General features: G+C 46.1%; 1 protein-coding gene across 2 annotated transcripts in view; it reads right to left on the reverse strand.

Annotated features, from left to right (window-relative positions):
* The window catches only part of PIGG (phosphatidylinositol glycan anchor biosynthesis class G (EMM blood group)), an 81,271-nt gene that overhangs the window by 16,781 nt on the left and 45,694 nt on the right, over nt 1–18,796 (reverse strand). For both annotated transcript variants that reach the window (XM_063914271.1, XM_063914272.1), the window contains exons 7-9: nt 17,506–17,723; nt 7,503–7,784; nt 5,717–6,165 (exon numbers count right to left, since the gene is read on the reverse strand). In XM_063914271.1, the coding sequence (XP_063770341.1) occupies nt 5,717–6,165; nt 7,503–7,784; nt 17,506–17,723 (949 nt within the window). The remainder of the gene's footprint in view (nt 1–5,716; nt 6,166–7,502; nt 7,785–17,505; nt 17,724–18,796) is intronic.

An 18,796-nucleotide genomic window follows, 5' to 3' on the forward strand; every position in this document is an offset into this window, starting at 1 on the left:
TGATGGTCAGATGTATCCAACAGCCCAGCATATGCTGGGACCCTGGCTATTTAGTACGGGAGCATCGTACAGAATAAAGAAGAAAAAACCCTTCGTCGAATAGCCTAAGACCTCTGTAGAGAAAGTCAGCGAGCCCTGACAACAGTCAAAGAGGACTGAAAAACACTATTGTCAGATTTATATGAAAAACGGACATGCCCTTTGGGAGAAACGACCGCTGAGGCCGAAGCTCAGCCGGGGGAGTTGCTAATAGAGTACTCCCTGAAAGAGAGCCCGAACTTCCGGGCGCCAGGCTAATTTCTTTTGGAAGAAAACCGAAAAAGGCAGGGACCGAAAAAGGCAGGGACCGAAAATTCAGGTCAATGTGGTTTGAAGCGCAGCGGAGCAAAACCTCCCAGAGAAACCAAAGATTACGGCTGAATGGTAACTGAAAGAAGGGGAAAACCCCCTTTTATCCTTATTATGTCCCATACAGCTTTCCAAAAGTGGCAAAAGCGAGAAGAGGTAACAGACTTCTGAAATCGGGGCCTAGTAGGCCTAACCGAACTAGGGAACTCCTCCCTTCTGAGGGCTCGTGAACAGTCACACGGTTAAATGAAACCAGTGTAAGATTGAACAAAGAAAAGGACCCTGTTGAAGTAGACAGTCCAGTCGAGGTAGGAGCCAAGGCTCCTCTACCGACAACAGTTGTAGCCGTATCTTCAAGTCATGGGTGGCCCAACCAGAGCCACCGAGAGGACTAGCACGCATATTCTCCTCCTGTGTTACCGAAAGTGAGGTAGAAATAGAAAAGGAGGCAGGATAGAATAACCAGAAACTCCCAGGAGCTCTGAGGGCATCCTCGGCTACTGCCACCAGAGCTCACGTCGGTGAGTAGTAAAGGGTTAAAGAGTCAGTCAGAACGCCCTGAGGTCGATTCGAAATCTCCGCCCACAGCAGACCAGCTGACAAAACTCCGGGGAATGTTCCCTCACCCAGGAGTCTGACCTGGTGGCCTGATCTGGAAAGAAGATTGTTGTCCCCCGCTCAGAGGGGAATGTAGGCGACCACTCATTGCGTCGCAGCTTGACTGAAGAAATAGAGTACCTGGTACCGAGGAAGGAAAAATCCTCCGACGGACCCTGTTGAGAAAACGTTTAGGAGGAGCATAAATCGGATCTTCAGAAGCCACGTAATGTACAGAGTGGTATAGTAGCAGTAGATTGTCCCATTAGGGAACCAACGTCAACCCCTTGAAAAAGAGTTATTCTGTGATCTTCCTGAACCCTGTGGGAGCGGAAGAGAGACCGAAAGAAAAGGACTTACAGTGAAAATGAGAATCCTGTAATGCGACTGAGTAAAGCCCGATGAGGAAACCCAACGGAAATCAGTAAACAGGCATCCCTGAAGACAAGGGACGCGTAAAACTACCTTTCTTGTTCAACTAGCAATCACAGACTGAAAGGATTCTAAGGCCAGAATAGGCCTGGCCGAGCCAACTGGCTTCGGAACGTGAAAAGAAAACAAAGGCCTGAGAACTGTCCAGATTCAAATGATATGTAAAAAACAGGGATCAACACCCTTTGCGGTTAGAAGCATATGGAGCATTATGCATTATGACTCTCTTGTCATCGTAAATCGGCCGACCCCTGCCGAGGGACTCCCGAGACGGTTGTACTCCCAAATCTAGTCTGTAACCGCCCAAGCCTTCTTCCACCGACCTGCGCCTACCCTGGGACCCTCCAGGTGGTAGGAAAGTCTGACCTTTAGTGTGTGTATAGGATGATGTAAAATCAGACTGGACCGAGGATGCTGAACCTCTGCTTCAGCTTTTTTTTTTTTCTTCTTCTGAGATCCCCTGGCGACAGATATCGCCCGTGTGGAATTGGAAGCCTGAAAGGGCACGGTAAAAATCTAAAGGAAAGACCGGTAAAGGTCTGTCTTGGAGCTGGGGCAGAAGTAGGAGAAAGCAAAGTGGACTTACCTCCAATGGTTCAAGAAATCCTGCAGAAAGTTCCTTCCCCTGAACCATCTGCCCCGTAGGATTTCATGTTCACCTGTCACTGTCGCAGCCCCAGAGGTCGTCGGGTTAAGACAGCCCAAAGCGAAAATGCAGGTTCCGAGACTGCAGACGTGGAGACCTCCAAAGAACATAAAGCAGAATCGTGATTCTGACCCGTACCAAAGTATCAATTGATCCGGATGCGAATCATCCTGTAACCTAGAGGACAATTGTTCCACAACCTACCTGCTCCGGACAAGGTAGAAACCTGCTGCCGTATATGTCTTCGATGGATCCCTGAGCAAGGTTGCCTCAGGAAAACGGCAGCTTGTTGGACCGGCGATACATCGAGGGGTATACCCTGGAGAGGTTCTGATACCCTTTCCTGCCGTCTGCGGGGAAAGGATAGGAAAACAAACATTGTTTGATACCTGAAATTGTGTATTCGGGTGTCTGCCGGCCGTCTACCGGAGCCTGCCCAGCTCATCCGAAACTGGACCAGTCGCTGTCATTTCGTCATCGAACCCTGATGGACTTGACGTGTCCGCCTCCTTTACCTGCAGTCTCAGACAAACTGCTGTATAATGCACCTGGATATTCTGAGACACTGGTTCAGACTCCACAGAAAACAGACATCATCAGTATTGTAACATGGAAGGTTAGCAAGGTTCCTTTAGAAACCTGGAAAGGGGAAATGACGTACAAGGTCTCTGGTTACCAGTGACATTACCTGTATAATCTGAGCTGTTCAAACAGGAGTGTCCTGCAGGCGCGTGGAGGTCTCTGCAGATGGCTCCACCGCATACTTCACACCTAAGAGGGAATTCTTTGACTATCCCAGGTGAGACAAACTAAAGGAGAAAAGGTGGGTTAAATAAACACAGCCCTATGTAAGGTCTGCGCTATAATGTGTAGTGACCGACACGATTCAAATAAACTTTCTGGAGCAGCGGAGACCTGAACCAGTAGCGCTGCGCTGTGGGACAGGAGTCTTAGCCCTAGGCTATAGGAGCTCTCCTTAAAGTTTTGTTTGGATTCAAACCCCTGTTCAGATACCCGCTACTAGCGTACTGAGCCACAGCGCTATTTGTCTGATGCCTTACACACATTCCCCAATTACAAATAGCATTAGTAACTAGTGACACCAAGGAATAATAAAGGGAAGGCAACACCCCGCCCTGTATGTAGTGTACCGCTAATTAAGGTGCACCCGATGTTTCTCGGAGGTTCCGCTGGCTTTTCAAAATGGTAACCAGCCTGTGAGAAAAGATGGGTGAAAATGTTATGTGGCAAGGTGGGGTATTCTGTTTCTAGAAAACATTGCGGAAGTGTTTGTTTTATCCCCTATATATGGTATTGTATGGATATATCTATATACATACCCACACACACTTAAATATATATATACAAACATATCTATATATATCTATATACACACACCACAGTGAACCCATGCACCTAATAGGGCAGATAAATACTGTGCACCTAATAGGGTAGATAATTACTGTGCACCTAATAGGGTAGAAAAATACTGTGCACCTAATAGGGTAGATAAATACTGTGTATTTGTAGGGTAAAGAAATACTGCACAGTAGATTTTTAATTATCAATGAGCTGAGTCCCAGCTCCTGTAATAGAGCAGATTCCCTGATCTAAATGTCTGAAATGGGGCAGAGGACTCCCCTGCAGGAGGAATGTAGCCAAAGCAAGATGTAACAATATTTCTGCAGCACACTGCACAGAAAAGCTACAAACTCCAGAGACAGGTGTGTTGCCTAGAGACAATGAGAGCTGGGAGCCTCCACCGGGGGGAATAAGCTTCACCCCCCTCATACCTTATACATGTAAAGAATCCTCCCTGCACAGCCAGGAGAGGAAAGGAGCTTTCAGTGGCCCGGGGAGCGGGGGACTGTGGGGCGGCGTCTCGTCATGCTGCAGCGGCTGGGGAGCGGAGAAAGCCCGCCGTACAGAGCGGGAGTTAGCTTCGGCGCCAAATTCAAATCCGCTGTATAGTAAGCGGAAAGCGCCCATGCATCCCCCGGCCGCCTGTATGCTGCGGCCGGGGAGCGATGTGCGGCCGGGGAGCGGAAAGCCTGAGCCCGCCGAACGGAGCGAGAGTTAGCTTTGCCCCCCTGCTCCGGTCACTTTCAATTAAAACCGCACTATTATCCGGCTGCCTGTAAGTGTGTATGCTGCGGCCGGGGAGAGTGTGTCCTTTGCTGGAATCGAACCCTAGCTCGTGGGCATCGTAACCATAGGTGTTACCACTCTGCCATGAGAGCTATGCTAATTATTACACAGATATATGATATATGTAAATGTATCACCCGGCTGCCTGTATGCTGCAGCCGGGGAGTGAAGAGCGCTGAGCCCGCTTACAGAGCGGGCTGAAGCTCCGCCCCCCACATAATGGCGCCAATTTCAAATTAGTAAGCCTTTTATGCACTCCAGCCTGTCTGACTGGAGAGTATAGGGGAGCCTGTCCATCCATGTATTAAAACACTGAAACTGAAAAATGTAAAAACATACATCAGTCTGGAGGGGGAGGGGGGGAGATTGTACTCACAGCTTCCTTCCGTCAGGCGTTTCGACCCAGCGGCCCCGACACGCGCCGCACGCAGCGGTGTCCGGCCATTTTTGATACTCACCGCTGCCATAATCTTCTGCTGGATGGAGTGGCCCCGACACGCGCCGCACGCAGCGGTGTCCGGCCAACTCAGGAGAGCTCAGTGTCTCCCTCAGCCGGGGCCCATCCCGAGCCGCACGCAGCTGCGATGGGACCCCGCCGGCAGCTCCCGCGGTGCAGACTGGCAGTGGCAGAGCTGCCAGTCTGTGAGTGTGTGAAAGAAAAATAAAATAATAAAGAAAAAAGAAAAAATTCTTCAGCTAAACCCAAGTGAACCAGCTACCTCGGGCACTAAACTAAGACTGGCTTGGAGGGGAGATAGTAGGGGAGGAGCTAGCCACAGTGTGATAATTTTAAAGTGCCAGCTCCCAATTACTGCCTACTATTTCCCATTGTAACTACGCTCCAGTGGCCCCTAGTGGATGAAGGAGAAAACAAATTGACATGGGTTAGTAGCTCTGTGGTAGTATCAAGTGTCCAAAGAATCATGAAAATCCGAGTCGATGGGTGTCATTCCTGGGTGAACTGGCATGGAATGACCCTCAGTCGGCCGCGGCAGTACATACACTGCCGACCAACTATGGGATCTTTCAGCAATGCTGGACGATTACTCCTTTTCAGACAAACCGATAATTAGTGGTTGACACAGCAATACACTGTTCAGTTATCGGCCTGATCAGCTGACTATTCAGACGATAATTGAACAGTGTATGACCAGCATTTGGCTTAAGGACAAATGTTTTATAGGGAGAAAACTGGTCTTGGGCTACAGCCTTATGTGCATGAACTTAAATCAGCAATAGAATTACAGTAGGTTAAGGTTAGCATTGTTTTTTAAATTCACATTCAAGAAGATACATTTTACAAATTACACATGTAGAAACTGCAGAAAAGGGCTGAGTCCAACTGCAAAGTTCTGTATTTTACAGATGGTTACAACAGCAGCACCGATAGACTCTACTGCAGAACACTGCAACCTGGTTATGAGCAGTACATAAGTTTCTATGACATAGGCATCTATCTCCATGGACTAATCTTATTATGCAAGATACAGACAAATGTGATGGGGCTCAGTGGCCAGACGGGAGAAGGAAATAATCCCAGATTACCTTGTCAACCAGTGCCCAAAATCTGGCCGATGTATCCACTGAATTCCGGTCTGATTTAGGGGGCGCAATAATCTAAAGCAAACAAGGATAAGGCCAGGACTTGATAATGCAATCCATTTTTCATGGTCTTTAATAAAACGAGTTAGAATTGTCAACTTTTCCTCTTTTAACTCCTTCTTGTGTGTGTCATAAATCTCATTTATGTATACGTCTTCCTGCTTTGCATGGTCCAAAACTGTGGCATTTTCAGGATTTCTTTTTTTCACAAGAAAGTATTTCCTGCACATTTCTTGGGATAAAGCCAGACACAGTGTACTAACAAGAAAATACCAGGTCTGATGCTCTTCCTCAATGAAGCTACTTGCTCCCATGCTAAGAACGTGTCCCAGAGTCCCTACCAGTAGTAGGATGTCTAGTTCTGACCATGCTGACATGCTGGAGCTTGGTTTCTGAAAAACATGTTAAAACCATGAATATGCCATATCAGGATTGCAGGATATCTGTCAAAATGCCAAAACAGTATTAATAGTTTGTTCTCACTGTTGGCTATAACTGTGAAAGTGTAGGTCTGGAAAAGGTACTGCTCTTTAGTTTACCAAGAATATATCATTTTGATATACTTGTCATCAAATGTAAGGATACACCACATCAGTTGGCTTCATATGTGGAAAACAAAAACAGACAATTCTGTTATCTGAAGTAAACCAATAACCAGAACACAAACTTACTCAATATTCTTAGCCAGTGGTTCCCAAACTTTTTTGAATCACGGTGCCCTAGAGTATCATATTTTTTTCACGCCACCCCTAGGCCAAAAGTTTCTTATTGAGAAATGCAGGAAGAAATATTAAAATTAGTAAATTACAGTATGTTTATATGTCATCCTTAGGTTCAATTGTGTGCTGAGGGACAAGATCTGCTTCTGTTTGTCCACATATTTTATGATTGACAGCCACCAGCACTGGTTTTGCCTATTGCACTGACCAGAAATAATTTGAATTGGTTCTGGAACACCAATGCATCGCACCCTTGCAAGTGTCCCATGGCACTCCAGGGTGCCACGGCACACAGGGGCAGATTTATTAAGCCTGGTGAAGTGATAAAGTGGAAGGTGATAAAGCACCAGCCAGTCAGCTCCTAACTGTCATTTTTCAAACCCAGCCTGTGACATGGAGCTGATTGGCTGGTGCTTTATCACCTTCCACTTTATCACTTCACCAGGCTTAATACATCTGCCCCACAGTTTGAAAACCACTGTTCTAAGGGATAATGAGGACATTCATTCACACACATAAAGGCAGATGTATGAATGTATTTGTGGTATCTGCACACATTATGCTGCAGTTACCGCTTCCCTGCATGTAATAATGCAGGGAAATAATGAGAATGATGGAGGGTCCGCGACCCTGTTATTATGGGTGCAGGTATACCTAGATAGAGCCCCAATCTGGTTTTGGCTTTCGTACTGCTTTCAGATAAAAGCAGCTATTGATTTTGACCTCAGACTGTCGTCGCAGCGCACACAGCACTGTCCCTGCCAGGAATTGTGCTTACAAAAGTTAATTCCCCAATCAGCTGTGGGTGCCGCTGGAAGTTTTGACTGGCGCATGCAAGCGCCAGATATAATTATTATCAGTTCTACTAAGGGGATCAGTATGTTATGCCGGGGCTGGGATCCCGTGCGCTGGCAAAACATACTGATCCCCTTAGTATAACTAATAAGTATCTCTCAAAAGAAAAAAATGTATGCTTTGAAGACAAGACGATTCTGTACCGTACCACTCACCTCATTAGATGGTCTAGTTTTCATAATCATTTTTCCCAAAATGGATAAAATAATGCAGAGAAGTGCAGAAATAAGCACCATAATCCCTATAGCCATAACCCATGATATGCTACAGAAAAAGCACACGTTTTCAGTGGATGTGCAGACAATGACATGAACGGCAGCCAGCAGGAGACATGTTAAGTAAAAGAACAGTGAGAAGAGTGGTGAGGCAAGAGGCAAACTGAACTCCGCTTTGCTGCTTAGAGCACCTGGTACACTGAGCACCAGCAGGAAGAAGACCTGCAAAACAAACACAAAGAACTTTATAAGTTTACGCAACTACAATATAGAATGTGGCCACATTCAGGTCAATGGCAATAGCACCCCATACAGCAATAATAAATTGCTGGAATGTCCAGATCCCCCAGTGGCCAGTTCAAGGAACATGAAATAGGTTTTAAAATCCAGATTCCCACATCAAACATGGACAGGATTGGCAAATTATGCATTATTAACACGTTTCGTTTCCCGGATGGATTGCTGATCATCGCTGGTCACCGATAGGCAGATTGGGGGCCATAACAGGAACCACAGAGATAAATGAAACAGTGTTTCCAAACTTCAGTCCTCAAGACACATTAACTGTCCAGGTTTTTGTGATATCCATGCTTGATGAGCACAGATGGTTAAATCAAAATAACTGAGGTACTAATTAAGTTACCTGGGCTTAAGTATGGTCATCATTAAAACCTGGACTGTTAGCGAGCCTTGAGGACCGTGGTTGGGAGACCCTGAACCTCACTTTCAAATGGAGAGTAATGTACCAAATCTTAACCACATTCTACAGAGAGTGATACTTATCACAATAGAAAACAGTTCACTAGATAATAGGAGGTTTCCATGTCCACTTGTTTAGCAGCAATGCATGCTGGATAATGCAGCAGGAGAATGAGTGGCGAGTGACACCTAGCTTGGGTTTAAGATTTTGAAAAAAAAAAAAAAAAAAGTCTAGAATAATATTGCATCTATTTTTCTTTGAAAACGAAAGATAATTTTATTGGCTACTAGAAAACATTTATACTGTAGATTTACTACGATCACGTGGTGATTAAGGTTCTCTATTAACATATGAAAAACTAAAATATCATAATGCAAGGGTGGTAACAAACCCTATTCAACTAGTGCAGATACATATAAATCAAAAGTATGGCCTTGGTACAGATTTTTTTTGCCCCATACTTGTCTAAGCCTGTGTTATAAGGTTACACCATGGCATCTATCCTGGCATAGAAGAGAGCAGTGACAAGCTCCTGATTTTTCAAGATTTCTCTGCGCTCGTGTTTCAAGGACTTTACTCCGATCTGTAATAGTCTATTTTGAACAGAACATTAGATTTTCCTTACTCTATTGGGACAAATTCAGAGTAACAATATATGGCAAGCCACAGTTCTTCAATGACCAGGATGCAGCCAGGTCCCATTTCAACCTTTCTGCCCCTACTGTTCTTGATGCTCATAGGTCACCCTCATACCTTCAAAGACCTCACAACATCCAAATACTTTGAAGTAGCAGAGGTGTCGGTGACAACCAGAACCACAATAGGTTGGTTGATGTGAAACGCAGACACCACTTTAATAAGAAATTGCTGACGAGTTCTGAGTTCAGCTCTGTCCTCATGGAAAATTAAATAGAGGCTCTTGTAAGACAACGCCCCCAGCTCCAACACACACGTCCTGCTGAAGCCAAGGCCAACAGTGTGACTGTCTTCCACGGAAGATATTTTACGTCCACCTCCTGTAACGGTTCAAACCAGTCCAATTGGAGGAACTGCAGCACCAAATTGAGATCCCAAGGTGCCATGAGAGGCACAAAGGGAGGTTGGATGTGCAGAACACGTTTCAAGAACGTCTGGACCTCAGGGAGAGAAGCCAATTGTTTTTGAAAGAAAATGGACAAGGCCAAAATCTGGACTTTTATGGAGCCCAGACATAGGCCCACATCCACACCTGCCTGAAGAAAAAGCAGGAAACGTCTCAGATGAAATGCCAGCGCAGAATAATTTCTGCTCTCACACCAAGAGACGTATTTCTTCCAAATACGGTGGTAATGTTTCGACGTTACCCCCTTCCTGGCTTGGATCATAGTCGGGATAACTTTGTTAGGGATCCCTCTTCTGGCTAGAATCAGCCATTCAACTTCCATGACGTCAAACGTAGCAGCAGTAAGTCCTGATAGGCGAACGGACCCTGTTGCCGAAGATCCTCGCGAAGAGGTAGAGGCCACGGATCTTTGAGGAGCATCTCGAGAAGGACCGCGTACCAGGCCCTTCTTGGCCAGTCCGGAGCAATGAGTATTGCTTGTACCTTTTCCCTCATTCTTTATGGAATTCTTGGGATCAGAGGAAGTGGAGGAAACCCGTACACCATCTGATAGACCCATGGAGTCGTCAGAGCGTCTACCGCCACTGCCTGTGGGTCTCTCGACCTGGAACAGTACTGCTTGAGTGTCTTGTTGAGACGAGAGGCCATCATGTCGATTTGTGGATATCCCCATCGACGTGTCAAGCACCTGAACACTTCCGGGTGAAGGCCGCACTCCCCCGGGTCCAGGTTGTGTCTGCTGAGGAAGTCTGCTTCCCAGTTGTCTACTCCTGGAATCAAGATCGCTGACAACGGCACAGCGTTTTTTTCTGCCCAGAGGAGAATTCTTGACACCTCCTCTGACATTGCTGCTCTGCTTTTCGTTCCGCCCTGTCAGTTTATGTACGTCACTGCCGTCACATTGTCCGACTGGACCTGAATGGGCGGATCTTGAAGATATGAGGCCTGCAGAAAGGTGTTGTATATGGCCCTGAGTTCCAGAAAGTTGATTGGAAGGATGACTTCCTGACTTGACCATCTTCCTTGAAACTGCACCCCAACCTCTGAGGCTTGCATCCGTGGTTAACAGAATCCAGTCCTAAATTCCGAACCTCGACGAGGTGAGAAATCTGTGGCCACCACAGAAGGGTGATCCTGGCTTTTGGCGACAGACGGATCCTCTGGTGCATGTGAAGATGCGATCCGGACCATTTGTCCAACAGATCGACCTGGAAGAGTCTTGCGTGAAACCTTCCGTATTGAAGCGCCACCATTTTCCCCAGAAGGAGAATGCATAGATGTACCGATATCCAAGCTGGCTTCAGGACATCCCGAACCATCGACTGGATTATCATTGCCTTTTCCAAAGGAAGGAACACTTTCTGCGACTCCGTGTCCAGTAACATTCCCAGGAATGGGAGCCTCCGTGTTGGCTCTAGGTGAGATTTCGGAAGGTTCAGAACCCAACCGTGATCCTGGAGAAGTTTGGTTGAGAGACCAACGCTGTCCAGCACCCTCTCCCTGGACGGCGCCTTTATCAGGTACGGAATTATAGTCACTCCCTGTTTGCGGAGTACAAACATCATCACTTTGGTGAATACCCTCGGTGCCGTGGAGAGACCAAATGGCAGGGCCTGGAACTGGTAGTGACAGTCCTGCAGTGTAAACCGTAGATTAGCCTGATGAGGCGGCCAGATCGGAATGTGAAGGTACGCATCCTCGATATCCAGAGACACTAGGAATTCCCCCTCCTCCAGACCTGAGATCACCGCTCTCAGAGACTCCAGCTTGAACTTGAACACTCTTAAGAATGGAAATAAACAACCGCGCCTGATTATGTTACGAAATGCATACCCAAATGCTTATCATAAATACATTGCCAATTCTGAATAGTTAGTATATAGCCCAATTATCAATGAAAATGATATCTTACACAATGTGTTCTTTTGGGAATTTTAATCAGAAAAAATGATGTATTAAAATCTTTTTGGCTAATGCATACTTATGAAGGTATGATGCAAAGTATAAGAGAGAGGAAGGGGGGGGGGGGAAGGGGAATGGAGGAGGGAAACAAACAAGGGAAACGGATTAATGAGAGGATGAAAAACAATTGCTGCAGTGTTCAGGGGGAGAAAAATCTAGATGTTATGATTTGTTTGGGAAAATTATGGACACTGCAGTGATCAGTCTGTGATGCACTCAGATCGGTGGCGTCCCACCTCTGTAGTACTAATGTCCTTCTGGATGACTTGTGAGTTCAGTGCCGATGAGGTAGTGTGTACAAGTGTCCTTTGGAGGTTGCAGAATATGGGGTACCCCTGGTGACCTGCTGGCAATCTAGGATAAGATTGGGGCTGGTACTGTGGTAATTAGGACTCCGGATGCACCGTTATCCCTTGCGCCCCGATCAGCCGCGGTGTCGCTCTGAAAAGCGCACCGTGGTTCTCAGGGCAGCTGGGATGCAGTCACCGTCTTGGAGAGAGAGAGAGAAGGGAAATGCTTCCAGCCCTGTTCGGCTGTCCGCCTTGCCTTCTCCTCTCCTACGGGGTCCCTTACCTCGTTCCCTCAGCTCCGTCTTTCCTCTTCTTGCCCGCAGCGTCTCGCTTCTCCTTGGTAACCTCTCTTCCTTCCGGGTCGGTCCGGTCACGTGACCACAGCAGCGGCTCTCTCAGTATGCTGTCCCCTCGCTCGTTCTCTGCTTCCTCTCCTTCTCCACGGCTCTGTCTGTGAATAGTGATTGATATGGGATGTGATATAAATGAATGCACAGTCTGCTCCTACGCGTGTCGACCCTTCTGGGTCTTCCTCAGGGAGTCCTTGAATGCCATTTTGGGTATGGGCTACTTATGCCCATACTTGCTTATGTCACAAATAAGGGGGAGGGGTGTCATCCTTAGTTTACACCCAGAGTAGGAGGGAAATAACTGACAGTCACACATATAGATTGGGCAATGCTTGAGAGAAGTGTATAGTCTTTGGATTGTCTAGAACTAAAAGAGAAGAAATCTAATTACATTAGATTTCTTCTCTTTTAGTTCTAGACAATCCAAAGACTATACACTCGAAGATTATACTGTCCAATGTTTTCTCTATATATATGACTTTTACATTGGTCTCATTTATTATTATTTTTATTTTATTTTATTCTATTTTACTTTACTATATTACTGCAAAGGAATTTCCATATTAATATTTTCCTCTCAAGTTGTAAATATCATTTTCTATCATTCATCTATATTCCTATCATCTTCTACTGTTGATTTCTATTTTATTTCCAATTTATGTTCAGTTTACTGCTTTTTCTCTCAAGCATTGCCCAATCTATATGTGTGACTGTCAGTTATTTCCCTCCTACTCTGGGTGTAAACTAAGGATGACACCCCTCCCCCTTATTTGTGACATAAGCAAGTATGGGCATAAGTAGCCCATACCCATTGATAATTGGGCTATATACTAACTATTCAGAATTGGCAATATATTTATGATAAGCATTTGGGTATGCATTTCGTAACATAATCAGGCGCGGTTGTTTATTTCCATTGTGTATACTCTTAGAGGTTTGGGTTTACCCCTTTCACAACCTTGCTGCCATAACAGATATCCAGACAGGCAGGGCGCTAGATACGAACTTCACGGATACTCTTAAGAATGGGTTCAAGGACTTGAGGTTCAGAATCGGTCGTACCGAACAGTCCGGTTTCAGTACTACAAACAAGTTGGAATAGTACCTCTTGTTATGCAGATGAGGTGGAACTGGAACAAATGACTCGAGTCTGTACCAGTTTTGGATGGCATGCTGTAAAGTTACACTTGCCTCTTGTGAAACTGGTAAGCCTGATTTGAAGAATCTGTAAGGTGGGAGCTCTTGGAACTCCAGTCTGTAGACCTGGGAAATAAGATCTATGACCCAGGGATTCTGGTACGAACTTGACCAGATGTGACTTAAGAATTTTAGGTGGGCTCCCACCTGACAGCCCTCCAGGCATCGCGGTCCACTGTCATGCTGAAGGCTTTGAGGAATCAGAGCCTGAGCTCTGTTCCTGAGCACCTGCAGTTGCTTGCTTGCGTGGTTTACCTCTTGCGCCTATGGAGGCTGTAGAAGCACCTCCGGATTTGCCCTTAAACTTGGGCGTCGGAAAGGACTGTAAATTTGAAGCTGAATAAGCTTTTCTGGCTGGGGGAGCTGCGGAAGGAAGATACGTAGACTTACCCGCAGTAGCTTTGGAGATCCATTTGTCTAGTTCATCTCCAAACAAGGCCTCTCCTGTGAATGGTCGGCCTTCAACACCTTTCCTAGAGTCCGCATCAGCAGTTCACTGGCGTAGCCACAAGCCTCGGCGTGCTGACACTGCCATAGCGGTGGTACGTGCATTAAGCAAACCTCTCTCTTTTATGGCTTTCACCATAAAGTTTGCAGAGTCCTGTATATGCTGCAGGAGTAATACATCCCCCCTAGACAAGGAATCTAACCCCTCAATTAGGTTACCTGACCATTTAGCAATGGCTTTTGAGAGCCACACACATGCAATAGTGGGTCTCTGGGCCACCCCAGCAGCTGTATACAATGATTTGAGTTTAGTCTAAATTTTACGATCAGCCGTGTCTTTTAGGGAGGCTGCACCAGGGACAGGCAATACAATTTTTTCGTGACAGCCTAGAGACTGATGCGTCCACTATCGGTGGATTTTCCTATTTTTTCCTATCGCCAGAGGAAAAGGAAAAGATGAGAATAACCTTTTAGGGCTTAGAAACTTCTTATCAGGATTAACCCACGGTTCTTCAAACAGGGTATTCAATTCCTTTGACACAGGAACAGTGACTGAGGACTTCTTTTTTACATTAAAATAAGATTCCTCACTCTCCTCTAACACCTTATCAGGAATATGCAGAACATCTGATAGCCTCTATGAGAGCCTCTATTCCCTGTGACAGAGCAGCCCCCCCCCCCCCTCCATATCACCTCGCCCTCTTCCATGTCTGACCCATCAGCATCACTGCAGGATATGGGTCAGAGATCGTTTTTGCAGACAAATGGGAGGGGATTGAGATGCTGGTTTGGGGACTGCGTCTCTATTCATGAACACATCCACAGTCTGTCTTAAGTATTGCGTTTCTTTGTCATTGCGGGATAATTTCGTAGAAATATTGGAGATCATTCCTTTAATGGAATTAACACACTCCGGTTCAGCCCCGCTGTTCTGGGAAGGTGCACTGCCCCGAGTACCCAGTAGTGAGCCCCCTTGTGAAGAAGAACACTCCGCTGTACAAGAAACACACCCTTTGCCTGACAATGTAAATGGGACAGCACACACACAGGAAAAGGTTAAGCACAATTAACCCACAAAAAGCCCTTCAGGGAGACACAGTTCTTTGGAGTCAACAAACCTCCCCCCTCCCCATACCACCCCGCACGCTCTTATCGCTAATGCCAAGCTTAACCGGGTCGCAGACTAAGTACCCCGATAGGGGACTTAGTACACTAATAATCCCTCCCCTCTGCTATGACCCCCTGGTACCGCTGAGGTAATCTGGAGTCTCTCCGGAGGAGCAGCGTGTCCCTGTCAGTTAGCGTCCGTGTCCACTGCAGAGGGAAAATGATGCTGGTGAGCTGCTGGATCCACTCATAGTGAAAGCCCCGCCCCTTCAATGGCGCACTGTCTTCACGCTTTTTTATACTGGCTGAGGTAATCTGGTGCTTGAAATGCAGAGAAAACCGTTGTTTTGCCAGTGTGGGTACTGTGTACAGTGTACTGAGACGCAGCTGTGTACTGTGTCAGGAGACGCATTCCGCCCCGGTTAGAAGCCGTGCATCTCTGTACCCTCATGCCACCATAATGGCTGGTGACCCGCTAACCGGCTTAGTACTCACCACTCTTCATTCTTCTGGCTCTGTTAGGGGAGGCGGCATGCTGTGGGAATGTATGCTCACCGTGGTGGGGCTTGCGAATAGTTCCCTCAGGAGCTCAGTGTCCTGTTAGCGGTTAACGGGACCATTAACCCTTCAAGAGGTTGGGCCGTTCCCCCCCTAAGTCCCACGAAGCAGGCAGGCTGGTGCAATCCAGCCCTGCCTGAAAATAACATATAAAATAAATGCGGAAAACTCTTCAGGAGCTTCCATAAGCGTGACCGGCTCCTCCAGCCACATTTTCCAAACCGAGTCTGGTAGGAGGGGTATAGAGGGAGGAGCCAGCCCACACTATCAAATTCTTAAAGTGTCCATGGCTCCTAGTGGACCCGTCTATACCCCCCATGGTACTAAATGGAGCCCCAGTATCCTCTAGGACGTAAGAGAAATCTTCAAACATGCCCGACTAATCTGATAATTGGTAGACTGCACCGGGCAGTGTATGTGCTGCTACGGATGACCGGCCGACATTTTTCCTGTTCCTTCACAGGGAAGGAACAGGGAAATTGCTCCACCCCAGGGAAAGACACAGTGAGATAGCTCACAGCGCATGGCCACAATATTTGATCGTTTTCAGCTGGTCATATAAAATACCTTTCAATTTAACATTTTATCTGACAGTGTATGCCCAGCATTAAATTGCTCTTTGCACTACATATGCTAATGAACAGTGATCGTTCCGTCCTCCATTAGAATCGCTCTGATGTGTACCCAGGATCAAATATGTCGGCCCATTGTCCAGTGTATACCCAGCTTAAGTTGCATTCCTTCCTTCCTTTGGATAAAATAATATTTTCATATTAGTTTCCCCACAATGAGAGGCACGGTCATCATCTCCATCTTGGGAAACACTTATAAGCAGCGTGTCTTGTGCAGTTGGTAGCACCAGCAGCCTTTCATAGTGCAACTCTACTGTTATTCTAGACATTTTAGTAGCTTTAGATTAGAATATTTTGTTTATCAAGATTTTAAATCTCCAAATGTCACTTCCCTCCCCATATTCATTTAGTTAGATCAGCTCTTGCACCGATGCTTCACTTGTCTCCAATGTATCTAGAATGTCTACTTTTCAGTAGTATGTGCTCTGCACTGCTCGCAATAATAGATATATAAACAAACAATATCCAATATATTGTTCCATTAGGGATGCCTAGCAGAATCAGGTCTCTCTTTCTTTTTATTAAGACGTTTTCCTGTGCTGAGACCATATGATGACAGAGTACTGGCTTTACTAATGCAGAATTACCCAGTGCACAGTTTGATTGCACAACCACTAGCCACGTCAACTTGGCTCTATACGGGTGTAGTAAGTTATGCCAGCGCTTGGGATCCCGGCGCCGGGATTCCTACCGCCGGCATGCAGGCAGGGGGATGAGCGCAAAAGAGCCCCTTGCTGGCTCGCCACGCTGCGGGCACGGTGGCGCGTTTCCCTCCAGGGGTGTCGTGGACACCCCAACGGGGAGAATAGTTGTCGATATGCCGGGTGTCGGGATTCTGGCGTCAGTATGGTGTGCATCGGGATCCCAACAGCCGGCATATGAAATGCCTCCACTCTATACCAATACAATGCACCTCAGGCTTCCCCCGAATAGCATGTGCCAGTGGTGGTGTGCTCTGACTTGCTTTACACTGGTTTTAAGTTAGTTCCACTCTGTAGATTTTACTCTTATTAATGTTCTGTAATCTCTGCAGAATATTTTGCCACAACAGTTATATTTTAAAATCAAAATCATTAAACTACAGCTTCTACTATTTGTCAGGTAAAGCAGTCTGCATGATGTAATCCCCCAAATCCTGGCCCAAACTGTGCCCTGCAGTATCCTTCAATACTGTATTAACAAGAAATCTGGGGTTAAAAGAAGACACTCTATAACCAGGGGTATTTAACATGTTCCTTCCAGCTGCTGTGGATCTACACACCCCAGTGTGCCCTATCAGTTTTATCATGCCCTAACTGCAAAACCTTGCCAGGGCATGCTGGGTTGTGTAGTTCCACAGAGGTTGGAGGGATGCATGTTGAAAACCTCTGGCTCTATAACATAATTGTATCCTTATGCTACATACCTACAATTCTAGCAATCTTCAGAATTATTCCCGTATATTGTGACTATTTTTTTCTGGCTGTAGCTTGTGTAATGTTTTACAGTTGTCTCTACCAATAATGCCACATATGAATGCATATAAAACAAACATATATATGACTGTTACTGCACAGTACTAGGAGTACACGTGGATATTGCAGGGACTCAGCACCTACCTCTAGGGTTATGATGGCTCCAACAGTCATTGAGTAGATATCGTACTCTGCCACTTGTTTGCTTAAGGAAGAGCTTAACTTCTTCAGTGCTTCCAAATACTGTTTAAGAAGTTTTCTGCCAAGGTTTGTAAGCACTTCTGATGTGTTTCCTTCCAAGTATAGCTTGATCCAATTTGCATGAGATTTTTCAGCCTTCTTAAATTGCTCTACCCCATCATCTTCGAGAATAAAAAAATAAAAATAATTTCAGGTCAGAAGTAGCAAATGCCACGGGAGTACTGCAACAATCTGCGTCACTAGTGAAGTCACATTACCCAGCATCGCAGCCATGCGGATGCACTGCATACGCACCAGATATCCATAGGATCGTATGGGTGTGTATGCTTCCGCGAATGGGCTGCAGGCCGCTGTGGCTAGTCGCAATCACAATGCAGACTCACATGCAGCCTTTTGGTGGTTAAACTGAGAGCAGCTTCATCTGTATATGTCCAGGTGTTCTGCCTGTTTGAATATTGCTGGTGATTAACTAATGGGCAGCTACGTTTGTCCACCTGGGATTTAGATAGGACACTGGAGTTGTCACCATTATGCCTCTGATTATATTGCCGCTATAGAACGCAAATTGGCTATATAAGCTCACCTTATCTGTATGCCTGGTTTGCTATACTAGGTGGTGATACGCCTGGCATAGTTATGTTTCTTTGTATAGCCTGCGATTTCTCACTGAACTTTGCCTACCTAAATTCCACCTCTTTAGACGTAAGTGGAGACCATGGGGGTAATTCCAAGTTGATCGCAGCAGGAATTTTGTTAGCAGTTGGCCAAAACCATGTGCACTGCAGGGGGGGCAGATATAACATGTGCAGAGAGAGTTAGATTTGGGTGTGGTGTGTTCAATCTGCAATCTAATTTGCAGTGTAAAAATAAAGCAGCCAGTATTTACCCTGCACAGAAATAAAATAACCCACCCAAATCTAACTCTCTCTGCACGTTATATCTGCCTCCCCTGCAGTGCACATGGTTTTGCCCAACTGCTAACAAAATTCCTGCTGCGATCAACTTGGAATTACCCCCCATGTGCAGTGCGAAATACGCTCCACCAGCAGCCATGCACCATCAGCTAATAAATGTTAACACTGGTAAGGTGCCGGACAGTCATCTATATAGTGTTTGCAACTGAACTATATAGTGTTCTACAGAATGGCACATTACTTGTCCAAAAAGGGAGTGGGAAGCATAATCTAAACCCTTATACTGTAGCAGAGTCTAGATCAGGCATTCCCAACCACGG

Source organism: Pseudophryne corroboree, chromosome 1 (genome assembly GCF_028390025.1).
Source record: "Pseudophryne corroboree isolate aPseCor3 chromosome 1, aPseCor3.hap2, whole genome shotgun sequence".
In the NCBI taxonomy this organism is placed as follows: domain Eukaryota; kingdom Metazoa; phylum Chordata; class Amphibia; order Anura; family Myobatrachidae; genus Pseudophryne; species Pseudophryne corroboree.